Below are 14,257 nucleotides of genomic sequence, written 5' to 3' on the forward strand. Positions count from 1 at the left end.
GTGAGGTGACAGCTATTTAGTAATACCTGTTTTACTTTCTCCAAACAGTTCAATTCCCCATCTTGGAACCAGAGAGGAGCCACACTTTGAGATGGAGTTTCGCTGGGTATGGATGGAGCGCCAGGCCCTTGTTCTGGGACAGGGGGTCTGTCCAGAAAGACAGCGGTTGTGGGGCACAGACTGCTAGACATGAGAGGTATGGAAACCAAGTCTGTCTGGGCCATGTGGGAACAATGAGTTGAGGATGTTTATGCTCGGGGAGGTCCTCCACAAGCTCTTGTATATTAGTATAGTTAGAGAAGTCTTAATTTGCTAGTAGAGCAGAATAGTTGGCAACTCCAGGCAGAAGGGTGGCTGATGAGTAGACTTTCTGCCCAAAGAGGTCCAGTCTCTTGTGTTCTTTATCTTCCAGTGAGGAGCGGAAATGAGGCTGTTTACTGTGCTGATTAACAGCCTCTATTTCAGAGAACAGGGTGTGAAAACAAAAATTCCATGCCTTTGGTTGGAACAAAGTATTTTCTGTCAGCCCGATGCCAGTGTTTGCTATATTACCTCCACAGGCTCCATTATAACCTCATCCACGGGGAGGGCAATCTTGGTCGATGATGCCGGTTGTAAGATTTTTAACAAGTTATATTGTTTCTCCTGTACCTCGTGTAAGGCAATTTCTTGGCTGTTTGATACTCTTTTGTTGAGTTCTTGGAACTGTTTCAGGTCATCTGGTGTCGTAGGGGTAGACAGCGTCACTGCTTTGTCTGGTGCAGAAGATGAGTGTGGGGCAGGTGGTGAATTATCCAGGTCTGCCTGAGATAGTAGCTCTTCCTCTTCTATCTCTGTCTCAGGGGGATCAGAGGTTTCTCTATGTGGTAACAATGGGTGTACTCTGGAACCTCTTCTGGCTGGGGAAGGGGGACCAAAATAGGGGTTCTGGTATGTGGACCCCAAGGACCCCATTGTGGCCATTGCATGGGGTAAGGTGGTAATGGGTAAGGCCAGTGCTCTGCATGCCAAGGCTGTGAATGCTTGGAGGGATGAGGCTTAGGCGTCACAGCGTTCCATGTAGGTCTCATCTGTGATGGGGATGAACATTGGGAGGAGAAGCGGTTGTCCTGCATGTCTGCTTCCTCACCATGATGCACGGAGTTTGGTGCAGGAGATGAAGGATGGTACCATGCTATGTAACTCAGGGAGTGTTCGGTGCCGAGCAGTGGTGACTGTGGTGCCGAAGAAACTGCTACGTCAGCAGGACAACGGAGTTGCGCTGGTCCCGCCTTGGGGTTGCGGTCGACTGTTGGAGTGCTGACCGGTGCCAGATTCGGCTTGTTAGGCGGCAGCAAGTTTTGGGTCAGTGCCGATGGCTGCAGCATTGATCACAGTGCTGCTGCCTGTGCCGTGCTCTGCACCGGGGTAGTCGGTGTCACGGAAGAGATTTGACGTCTCAGCTCTGGTGCCGCGCATTGGGGCTCAGCAGGGGTCCACTGAGGGACGGTGCCGGAAGAGCCCGGTGCCTCGTAAGTGCTCACTCTGGATGAGTGGAGCACTGAGGGTAAAGACCTCACTGGGGAAGCTCTCTTTTTCTGAGACCCCCTTGCTGGAGATGTCGAAGCTCACTTCCTGACAGTTTTGGAAGTCAGAGCCTTATCAGAGCTCAGGGATCTCAGTTTATGAGACTCCCCAGAGGACATCTCTTGCAGAGGTTGGAGGGATTTCTCCAGCAGAAGCATTTTCAAGCGGAGCTCCCTATCACATCTTGCCCTTTTTGTTAAGTTGGTGCAATGTATGCATTTCTGGGAGATATGAGTTTCGCCCAGACAGCAAATGCAGGATGTTTGGCCACCAGAGACTGGCACTGGTTCACAGCAGGAGTCACACTTTTTAAATCCTGATGAGCCCGGCATGACTGCAGTTAAGCCTCTCCCGCCTCTCGAGAGATAAGGCTGGGAGTTAATTGTAATCGTAAACTGTAGAAACTGTTCCCAAACGGGGGGAGTTAAGGAGAGAAAAAGTCTTCTTCTTTCTTCTCTTAAGAAAAACCTCTAAGAGGAACTAACAAAACTATGTGACTATGTATAGACTAAGACTAACTAAACAATGTGACTAAGTATAGACTAAAAAGAAGTTTCTATGTAACTTGTAATTTTTTTTTCAGAAAGTATCAAAGAGAGCACTGCTGCGGAGCTTCGTCTGCAGCCGAGGGCAGTTGAGAAGGAACTGAGGGGATGAGACGACTCCTGTGCACACCTTTCCCCCAACCAAGTACTGCTGCGAGAAATCTCCCATCTCCGGCGCAGGAACGCACCGACTCCTAGAGTGGAGCACCCACATGGACACCACTCGAAGAAGTAGGGGATAGCTCAGGGTGCAGGGAGCTGCGGCATGGCACCACTCTGGCTCCTATGCGCTCCAATGGGAGCTGCAGGGGCAGTGCCTGAGGATGGGGCAGGGTGCAGAGCCACCTGGCTGCACCTCTGTGTAGGAGCTGGAGAGGGGACATGCCACTGCTTCCGGGAGCCGCTTGAGGTAAGCGCCGCTCTGAGCCTGCACCCCCTGAGCCTCTCCCCATGCCCCAGCCCTGATCTCCTTCCCGCTCTCCAAACCCCTCGATCCCAGCCTGGAGCACTCTCCTGCACCCCAAACCTCTCATCCCCAGCCCCACCCCAGAGCCTACATCTTCTCCTACACTCCAACCCCAATTTTGTGAGCATTCATGGCCTTCCATACAACTTCTATTCCCTCATGTTAACCTCGGGCCAAAACATTTGCCCACCCTGGTGTAAAGTCACCAGAGGCTCATCCTCCCCCTGATAATGTTATCTTCAGATCTGCACTAAGATGCAGAAAATCATCTTCATTATTTACAACATAAAGTTCTCTGGAAGGCTAGTACTCTTGATGGGGAAGACTAGTAGCAGAAGCTAGAATTGATCACTGGAGCCTACACCTGCTAAGCCAACCATACACTCCACAAAGTGGGACTGGGGGGTATCCAAGAGAAAACAACCTCTATGAATTATTGGTTTTACGGATCACTAGTACCATATCAACGTATGACTGGCACCAAGAATTGACTTCAAGTCTCCAGGAGTAAATATCTAGAATATTCTCTATCCCTCCCTGTCCAGCTGCTCCAGGGAGGGAGTAAGCAAGAGCATAGCTAGAAGCACATTAAAACTCTAAACCACCTATTCCCTCCTCATGGAGAACTTCAGAGAGGCTAATATAGATGTGGAAGCCTGTTATGGGGTCAGCCAACAGCAACAAAATAGGCATGCCTCCCCCTGGCCTGTACAGATATCTATCTAAGGTTCTTATATGACCCCCCTCACCATAGTACCAGAGCACCGCAGAATTTTTAATATATTTATCCTCACAACACCCCAGAGGAAACGTTAACATCCCCATTTTACAGGTGGGAAACCAAAGCTTAGAGAGATCAAGTGACTTGCCCAAGGTCATGCAGAAAGTCTGTGGTGGAGCAGGGACTTTACCTCAGGTCTCCCAACTTGTCAGCTAGTGCCCTAACCACAGGACCATCCTTTCTCTCTGTTCAGCCAGCGAGGCCCTGATCCCTCAATCTGTTCCACACAGGCAAAGCCCAAAGTCTGCGCTGAGCCCTGTTGAGTTCAGTGAGGCTCCATGGAAGCACACAGGTCCACATGCACAGAACTGTTTGCAAGACTGAGACCTTAGTCCCCAATCTCACAAAAACTTAGGGCATAAAGTAAACCACATGGCTATGAGCAGTTCCACTGAATAGTCAATGGGACTATTCAGAAAGCAGAACATTAAGCATGCACGTATGTCTTTGAGGGATCAAGGCCAGAGCTAGTTTCCTTGTGTGTGCAGGTCACAGAAACAGGGGAAAGAAAGTCATCCAAAATAACAGGAAAATGTGAGCATAAAGCCACATTAATAGACTGGGGAACTAAGGTGCAGGTATAGTACCTCAAACTACTTTTTTTAGACTGCCTAGTTTTTAAGTTACTGGTGTCCCTTTGAGCTCTTCCTTGCCTATTTTTTGTCCTGAATACTAAGACTGAGTACATCCTCAATGCTCCCAGTCTCTACTGATTCAAAGCTGACACACCCAAATCTCTTACAGATCTCTGGTCTTGCTCCTGGCCCTGTTCCCCCAGAGGAACAGAATGCAAAGTATAATCACCTTTATTTCTTGACATTAAAAAAATATTCTTGGTCTATTCTTAACCAATACTGTGATTTCACTATGAATTATTATTCTGTTTCTACTGACCTTTGAAAAAGTAGAAATAGATTTATTTCCATGCACTGCTAAGTTCAAATTGGGTAATCAACTGCTTTTATACTGCTTCTCTGAGTTAAAAAGAGACTTGCATTTATATGTTCCAATTTACAATTGCAGCTTTCTGTGAAGATAAACATTTGTATTCTGCAGCTATGGCTGCAATAGTCTCTGTTTTTTGTTGTATTGTGTCAAGTTCTTAACATGTCAGGTAAGAAATCTAACCAGGAGAAAGGAACAGAAACAACATTAGCAGGTAAAAACACAAGTTCTTCATGTTAATAAGAACATCTCAACTCACTTACCCCCTTAAACTTTACACTTTCTAGTCTCCGGGTCCTAATCTCAGATACTTAGAATGTATTTACTCTTAGTTCCTACATGACTAGAGGAGTCAGGATTTTGCCCTTTCAGCATCTTAAATGAACATCAGCATGAGGATGCATAGAAGGGTCTTGTTAAAGGTGTATTTTATTACAGTTCTGTATATGGGCTTGAGAGTCAACTCCACTTTACAGATAATGAGGTCTTGACCTAAATACAACTGCACAATTTAAACGAGCTCTTACTCAGCCCAAAGGACAAATAACAATGTCCTCAGTGGATGCTATGCCAAAAATTGCAACTACCTAAAGGCTGCATTAAAAACAATAACAAGAAACGCACACAAAAACTGGGGCAAACGAAACAGGGAAACTTCTTTGGAGCAGCAAGAATAATAGGGATAAGAGCATCTCTTCTCTTTTCTGTAACCCCTACAGAAGAGATGTGTCTACAGCCAGGTCCACACTACAAAGTGTTTTCAGAATGGCTAGGTCAGTCATTAGTGTGGAATAAACTACACTCAACACCTAACATAGCTATGCTACCAAAATCCCCAGTATAGATACAATTATGGCAGCAGAAGAATGCTTCTGCTGGCATAGCTAATGTCATTCAGAGAGATGGAATTACTGTACAGAAAAACTTCTTCTGTCAGCATAAACTGCATCTACACAAGGGGGCTCTGCTGGTATAACTTTATCAGTATAGCTTTACCATCAAAGCCCATGTCATGTAGAAAAGGCCTACATGTTTCTGTTCCTAAAAGCCAAATCCTGAACCCTCTCCCATACCCACAGCATGGAGGACTCTAAACACACTGGAATGTTAAGTAATCAGTATAATACATACATAACCTATAGATCAGGCTACAATCACATATAGCTTCTTCTGCAGGAACAACCGTCTTATGCTGATGTAAACAGCATGAATCAGAGGAAGAATCTCTGCTGTGACAGATTGTGCTGGCAGTTTCCAATGAGAGCAGAGCATGGAGAAGACAGCAAAAGCTGGAAGTGCCACAAAGCACATGCCATTCTTGAAGGACTAATTTCGTAATATACAGAAACTCCTAATTCAGAAAAGAGTATTGCAGCGCACTTTACATCAGGTGACACCTTAAAACAATGCAGAAACTGAAGCTGGTGCTGAATATGGCAGCTCATTTGTTAAGCAGGGCATCTGGCTGGGAGCACATGACACCAGTGCTTAGGGCCGGCTTTAGGGTGATTCAGCCAATTCCCCGGAATCGGGCCCCATGCCCCTAAGAGGGCCCCACAATGTCCCGAAAGAGCTGCTGCCGAAGTCCCACCACTGTCTTTGGCGGCAGCTCAATCGCTACCGTGGAGGAAGGTCCCTCTGCCGAAATGCCACTGAAGGCACCGGCAGCTGATTGAGCTGCCGCCGCCTACAGTGCTGGGACTTTGGCGGCAGCTCAATCGGCTGCCGGTGCCTTCGGCAGCATTTCAGCAGAGGGACCTTCCTCTGCGGCAGCGATTGAGCTGCTGCCAAAGACAACGGCAGGACTTCAGTGGCAGCGCCTTCAAATCGGGCTCCGCGGTGCCTAAAGCCGGCCTTGCCAGTGCTCTGGGATCTGCTAGCTGCCTATTGGTCTCCAGGTGTAGTTCAAGGTGTTGGCCTTCACCTATAGAACTCTAAATGGCCTGGAACCAGTCCACATGAGGGATAACCTCTCTCCCTGTGCCATAGTGCCATAGCTGTGGTTAGTAGAGACACTCAAGCTGGATCCACCTCATTATTAAAGAGAAGAAGCTGTCGGTCAGGACTGTGGATCTTGCTCCCCATTTGGACCAAAGCAGTATGGAGTTGAAACCTTCTGGGCACAATATAAAAACCATTTGTTTGACAGGTTCTGGGGGAAGGTTGAGAGCATGTTCATGGTAAGGGAAGAGGAGATTCAAGGGACTCTTCTGTTCCTTTGATTTATGGGCTGGCTAAGTTAATCTGATACCTATGTCCAAGTATTTCATGATGCTCGGTGCTCAGCACAAGTGTTATGACACCTGCAGCTTTTGTCTGAGCATTTACTGTTGTTTAAATCTGAAGAAATAATAAAGCACTCCATGCAGAAGGTGAGCATGAGGCCTATGGACTACATAAGCACAGAGTGATTTCACCCAAAGGCAATATTAACTTGACTCTATCAATCTATCGATGGCAGCCGGTATCAAGCGGAGTGCCCCAAGGGTCAGTCCTGGGGCCAGTTTTGTTCAATATCTTCATTAATGATCTGGAGGATGGCGTGGATTACACCCTCAGCAAGTTTGCAGATGACACTAAACTGGGAGGAGTGGTAGATACGCTGGAAGGTAGGGATAGGATACAGAGGGACCTAGACAAATTGGAGGATAGGGCCAAAAGAAATGTGATGAGGTTCAACAAGGACAAGTGCAGAGTCCCATGCACTGCTACAGACTAGCGACCGAATGGCTAGGCAGCAGATCTGCAGAAAAGGACATAGGGGTTACAGTGGATGAGAAACTGGATGAGTCAACAGTGTGCCCTTGTTGCCAAGAAGGCTGCAGGCTAACGGCATTTTGGGCTGCATAAGTAGGAGCATTGCCAGCAAATCGAGGGACATGATCATTCCCCTCTATTCGGCATTGGTGAGGCCTCATCTGGAGTACTGTGTCCAGTTTTAGGCCGCACACTACAAGAAGGATGTGGAAAAATTGGAAAGAGTCCAGCGAAGGTCAACAAAAATGATTAGGGGGCTGGAGCACATGACTTATGAGGAGAGACTGAGGGAACTGGGATTGTTTAGTCTGCACAAGAGAAGAATGAGGGGGGATTTGATAACTGCTTTCAACTACCTGAAAGGGGGTTCAGAAGAAGATAGATCTAGACTGTTCTCAGTGGTACCAGATGACAGAACAAGGAGTAATGGTCTCAGGTTGCAGTGGGGGAGGTTTAGTTTGGATATTAGGAAAAAAATTTTCACTAGGAAGGTGGTCAAGCACTGGAATGGGTTACCTAGGGAGATGATGGAATCACCTTTCTTAGAGGTTTTTAAGGCCCGGCTTGACTAAGCCCTGGCTGGGATGATTTAGTTGGGGTTGGTCCTGCTTTGAGCAGGGGGTTGGACTAGATGACCTCCTGAGGTCCCTCCCAACCCTCATATTATATGATTCTATGATCTCTGAGAAGAGTGTATTAAACATGAAGTGGAGACAAGGACCACTGTGCAGTGAGGGTGTGGCCACGAGTAGGTCAGGCCCAACCTTTAGGATCTGCATTTTTAAAGGGGGTTGAGAAGCCCTAATATTAACAGAAATGTTTTTAGATTTTTAAAATACTTTGTTCCTAGTTGGTGATTCAGACGGTCTCCTCATGCCATGGCACAATGGCTCAGTGGCTTATCATCATCCCTCTGTGGCTGTCACATAGACATGAGGCAGCTATTATTTTCACATGACTTTCTTCATACTGTTAACAAGGAAAAAGCTAATTTATGTTCAATGATATCCCTACCTATATGCCCAAACCATGTTACATGATTAAATGTATTAAAAAAATAAACTAACAACTAGTCAATCAATCTAAAAAATATTGTTACAAGTAGTTTGAATTACTACATCAGCACCTGAGCACCCCAGTCTATTACTGTGGCTTTACATTCACATATTCCTATTGTCAAAGATGATTCTCTCTCCCATTGCTGGGTAAAAGATCCACACAAACAGAGGAAACAAACAATGGCCCTGAGCCCACAAAGATTTATGCACATGCTTAATGTTCTGCTTTTTTAGTTGCTCCCATTGACTTCAATGCAACTGGTCATAGGACACAAAATAAAGCAGGTGTCTACGTTTTTGCAAGATTGGGGTCTGAGGCCTCAATCTTGTAAACAGCTCTGTGTGTGTACATCCATGTGCCGGCACAGAGCCTCACTGAACCCAACAAGGCTCCATGCAGGCACTGGGGTTTACCCATTTGGAACAGACTGCAGGTTCAGGGTCCACCTGACTAAGAGAGGAAGGCTGGTCCAGTGGTTAAGGTACTAGCCAACAAGTTGAGAGACTTGGGGTCAGGTCCCTGCTCCACCACAGACTTCTTGTGTGACTTTGGGCAAGTCACTTAGCCTTGCTTGGTCTCAGTGCTCCATCTGTAAAATGGAGATAACAGCATTCTCTACCTCACATGGGTGTTGTGACAAGAAATACATTTCAGCTTCTTAGGTGCTCAGATACTACAGTTATGGAGGCCATGTAAGAGCCTAAGATAGACAGAACAAGGTAAACAAAGAGGGAAAATACACATTTTTTTCTTTTCTCTGTCTCAGATAAAATAATCTTTAGCTTTACTTGTAACAGAAGTAGAAAATTTTCAAAGAGAAATGTGATTTTTAAATTAATAGTGTTTCTTTAAACATTCATGCTGCAAAAATTATTACCCAGCAAGCTAGACTGAAAACCAGTGTAGGGTGACTCTGATGCTCAAACATAAATTTAATAAATTCATGAACAGAATTATCCGATGGGGCTGCCTGCAATCGCAAGGGAGTGGACTTGATGTTCCTTCCAGTCCCACATCCTAAGCAAAGCCATTATCCAAACAATCAAATGACAAGCAAGAAGGAAAAGCACTGCTGAGGGTGTATAGGGAAGCCAATGCTTTTTAGGAAAACATTGACACCAGAGATTAAGTCATTCTGCTGCTAACATGTACGAAAGGCAGCAACCAAGAGAAAAACTACAATACGAATTTCTACATCAGGTCACATTGCATCAGGTAAGCCATTTTTCCTCTTGAGGGATGGAAAAACTCGGGCGATAACATTTTTTTTTTTTACACTATTGATTGAGCTTGCAATTCTAAATCAGTATCCAGAACTGGCAAATATCTCCTTTTTGTCAGTATTCCACGCCTGCCTCTGAAAATGAAGTTGGAGCGGCAGGGCATGGAGAGGAAAGTGTGCTAGTAATGAACCACTTTTAATTAATTTATTTTGATTAAAAACATTGGGCCAGAATTCCTTCCCTCCCACTGCAAAACCTGTGGGAAAAGCTGAAGGGAAAGAATCCTCCTGTCACACTGGAGGATGCACTTTCCTATGTATTTTTACACATAGAAAAGATGCTTTACATCATTTTAGAATATAGTATATTTATACTTATTAGTTTCTCTCCCTCTGAGTTCTGTGTTCTTGGACTCAAAATATTAAAGGTGCCTGGCTTTACAGAGAGAGGGAGGCAAATAATAGGATCCATAAAAATCTGAGTAACTCTTTAAAATACCTCTAAAATAATACTCAACTGAGGAGAGGGAACACATTTTACAACACATAATAATTCACAGAATATAGTAATCTGTGCCAAGTGTCCTACCTAGGAGCAGAACATTCTTTAATACAGTAATCATAAAAGTTGGTCACAATCCACTTGAAGAAGACTTCAACTGAATTGCTAGGAATATGAATTTACACTAAACTTATAAACTAAAATGATCAGTAATATTCATTGATCTTACCTTTTTAAGTCCCCAAAACAAAGTATCTTTTTCCAATTCAAATTCTCTTTCAAGTTCCTCTTCATATTCTGCCAAGAATAATACCCCCCATTAATAACATCTCACCAAAAAAAATAAGAGTCTATGGGTCTGCAGTGTTAGTTTTTAAACAGTATGAAATTCTTTGTATTTACCTGAAAAACAAACACACAGCAAGTGGAAAGAGAGGTTCTTTAAGCAGGAAGAAATCAAGAAGGATAAGGAGGCAGAATCCACCCCCAATCTTTAGGTCTGAACAAAATAGTCACTACTGTAGTCCCTGGTCTTTGACCCTTGCACATCCCCAATTTCTGGCTGATGTATGCATACAACCATGGACCACTGATGCTGTCCCTGATCCATGCAGGGCTGGCATGCAGAGTAACCCAACTCCACCATACATTCTGCATGCTGAATCTCCATGTACTGACTGCACAGTCACTCAGTCCTCACACAGTGGAGCACATGGTTCTGCAGAGTTGGAGGCCTTCCACAGCCTTTCATCCTTAATGCATGTTTTATTCTATTTCTAAAGAAAACAAAACATGAAAATACGTTGGCTCATGGTCTGTTTCAGTGCAGACAATCACTTCCACGACCAAAATCTAAGCACCAGTGTGATACTATGCTCCCCAGTGTAGAAAAAGATGAGAGAAGGCAGGGGAAGGATTTTTTGTCTTATACTAAATATCACCACAATTGATGATTTAATACATATACATACACACACATACACATATCCCTAAACTCTATTTAAAGTATGAACAATTCACAGTCATTGATCACAAATACCATTAGAGACCTCATTTTGTTTTTGTTTTTTAAAGGTGGGGGGCCATATATTCTGCAAAAAGCAGATATAACCCATGAAATATCTAGCAGGTTCAGCTGAACTATTCCCACAAGTACATCCCAATCAAACTAACTGTCCTCAAAGCCCACTTCAAATTCCGGCTGGTGAGAGGCTGCCTCAGAAATTCAAGTGTTTAAATATGCTTAGTTCAGAAAATGCTTGAAGTGAAAGGCTAAATCCCTGATGAATCACACCTCAGCTTTTCTGTGAAACTTCAATATCTATCTAAAGTTCAAGAGAACAAAGTTTCTGCCTCTGACTTTGTGACACACAAGATAAATCGGGGTGGGGGGGAGATGCAGTCTTTTCTTATCTAGGAAAATGTCCCTCTTAACTCTAAGACCCTCCTAATCCAGTACTACCGGGTACAGAACACCTATGAAGATACTTTTACAGGTTGTACTGGAATGGGAGCAAGCTTCCATAGACGCAGCCTTGGAAATATGCTGTTCCATAGGTATACATAAAACCTTGTCTCCCTATAACAATAATAATGCTTAGTATTTAGATAGCACTTTATATGTTCAAAGCACTGCAGACACATTAAGGTCTTAATTAATCAGTTCTTGCAACACCCCCGGGAGGTAAATAGGTCAGTATTATCCCTTATTTACAGATGGAAAGACCGACAGAAAGGTGACAGAACCTCAAAGCCACAGACCAAGTAAGCGAAAGAAGCAGGATTAGAACTCTAGCCATTCCAGTGAAACACGTCAGCTTCATGTGTTAAATCAATTTAATTAACCACGAGACCTAGAGTGTTGAGAGCATTCTCTTCAAACGGCTTCCCTATGCTCTTCAGTGGTTTCTATTTCACCTTTTAATTACATCATATTCAGACTCCTAGAGAAACCAAGACAGAATGGATTCTCTTCTTCCAAAACTGCAATTATGGTCAAAAGTTACATTGCCCACTACTTGGCGATTAACTGTGCACACAGCTGGCCTGTGTAACTGGGTGATCTTCTCATTGTTATTCTTCTTCTTCCCCCTATTGTTTGTTGCATCTTTTCTTAATTTATACCCTGATCCTGCAAACTGCTCCAAGTGGGTGAACTCTTGTGCCTTTACAAAGCCTCTAGCCCAGGGGTGGGCAACCTATGGCACGGGTGCCGAAGGCGTCACGCGAGCTGATTTTCAGCGGCACTCACGCTGCCTGGGTCCTGGCCACCTGTCCGAGGGGCTCTGCATTTTAATTTAATTTTAAATGAAGCTTCTTAAACATTTTAAAAACCTTTTTTACTTTACATACAACAATAGTTTAGTTATATATTATAGACTTATAGAAAGAGACCTTCTAAAAACGTTAAAATGTATTACTGGCACGCGAAACCTTAAATTAGAGTGAATAAATGAAGACTCGGCACAGCACTTCTGAAAGGTTGCTGACCCCTGCCCTAGCCAATAAAGCTTTGTGTGCAGGCAAGGGTCCTCTCACACAGAACAGCTTGCAGAGCAAGAGCATTAGACTGTTAGCTGTTTAGAGCAGGGATCTCATCTTCCTGTGTGTTTCACAATTGGGTGCTGATGCTGATTGGAGCTCTGGGTGCTACCATAATACAAATAATAAATTAGAATAATAATTAAACAGAAAGCAAAGATTAATTGGTACTGTAGCAATTCACAAAGCAAGTCCTGGTCTACCTGAGGTTAATAAAGAGGCAACAAAAACACTCAGCATAATATTAGCAAACTGTAGAGAAAACAGCATGGTTTTATTTTAACCTCCAAGATTGAAAAAGCCGTCCATGGGGCACACTCTGAATGCAATAGCAAAGGATTCAACTAAGTCTTATCTAGTTTTCACTATCTTTCTATACAAAAGATTTTGGTGCTAGGAATTATAATCTAAAATGAAATTCAACTGTTATGATATAGGTTGGGTTTATTTTACTAATTATAAAATGTAAAGTATATACTGGTCTTCATTTCCAGTGTTTTTAAGCCTGTTTGATATCTCCCTCTAGTGGGAAAAATAAGACACAAGACTTTTATATGACTGCAATAAAAATAATGATGATCTTGTAAACCTTTACAGAGAACATATCATGAAGAATCAGTTTTTTTTGAAGTGCTTCAGTTTACCATCTTGATAATCAACTAGATCCTGCACACTCTTACACACAAGCTTCACTTTACTCATGTGAGTAGTCCCATTGATATCAGTGGAACTACTCTCATGAACAACGTTAAGCACAGGAGTAAGATTGCAAGATGGGGGCCTTACTTAGCATAAAATGCGTGACTAATTAAAACGCAGTAGCATTCAAGATTTATTTCTCTATCGATATTTCCTCTAACCAGGAGTTCCTTTTTAACCATTAAACTGTAAATTCATTTACATTAAAATACCCAAAATATAAGAGCCAAATCATATTTATTATTTCTAAATGTTAAAACTGTACCCATCACTTCTCTCTGAGTACACATACAACTCTAGACAATAGAAAAGCAACATAAAGATAGCTAACAAGTAAATTTCCTTCATAAAATATGAGAGTATAAATACACATTTCTCAAGTATTCATGTAAAAGCTTTCATGGGCACACACATTAATTACAGGGCTTACTGTCCTCTGGTGAAAAAAAAAACTCCCCTTCCCAAGATATTTAAATGTTAAGGATTCTTTAGTTTCACTAACATAAAGAAACAGGAGTAAGGAAATTGACCATCCACTCTCCTATCTACCACAGAGGTTGGGGGTCCAGGAGTTTTTATGTTAAAATCCCTCTTGTTCTAGTTTCATGAAGTGGTTTTAAAAACTGATCAGAGAAGAAAAATGACTAAAAATGAGACCACTGCTCATTACTGTCCGTTGGTGATTTCCCCTGCACACAACGGAATTTAAAGCGTTATTCCACTCTCACGTAAAATGGTTTGAATTTTAAATTGGAAAAAACAAGCACACCAACAAACAAACAAAAATCACACACCTCCTGCATCAAGGTTTGATGAAGCAAATGGATAATGGGGTTTCCTAAATACATAAATCTCTGTGAAAAATAGTAATAGCGGCAATATTGCAATCTGTCAAATCTATTTTGTTAGTTCCAGAAATTCATAAAGAAACCTCAAGGTACTCTTCATGCAACTGGATACATTGTGGAAGACTTGAAAAATGTTTCCTTGCTCAGAAGCAAGTTGGTGAGTATGGTTGTGAATGAGTATTATTCCAAGTGTAGAGCATGTCAGATGACACATTCCTGTGTAGCGCTTAATTCGATTTTCATGGATCAACTGCGAGGTAGTGCAGACGCAGCGTTACGTAACTTGACTGAGGGCTGGTCTACACTAGGGTGGGGGGATCGAACTA

At 43.3% G+C, this 14,257-nt stretch overlaps 1 protein-coding gene across 4 annotated transcripts in view; it reads right to left on the reverse strand.

Moving 5' to 3' along the window:
• Window positions 1-14,257, reverse strand: part of HHAT (hedgehog acyltransferase) — a 368,911-nt gene that overhangs the window by 338,011 nt on the left and 16,643 nt on the right. For all 4 annotated transcript variants that reach the window (XM_045008651.1, XM_045008652.1, XM_045008655.1 and 1 more), the window contains one exon: window positions 10,073-10,140. In XM_045008651.1, the coding sequence (XP_044864586.1) occupies window positions 10,073-10,140 (68 nt within the window). The remainder of the gene's footprint in view (window positions 1-10,072; window positions 10,141-14,257) is intronic.

The sequence above is a fragment of the Mauremys mutica genome, chromosome 3 (assembly GCF_020497125.1).
Source record: "Mauremys mutica isolate MM-2020 ecotype Southern chromosome 3, ASM2049712v1, whole genome shotgun sequence".
Lineage (NCBI taxonomy): Eukaryota > Metazoa > Chordata > Testudines > Geoemydidae > Mauremys > Mauremys mutica.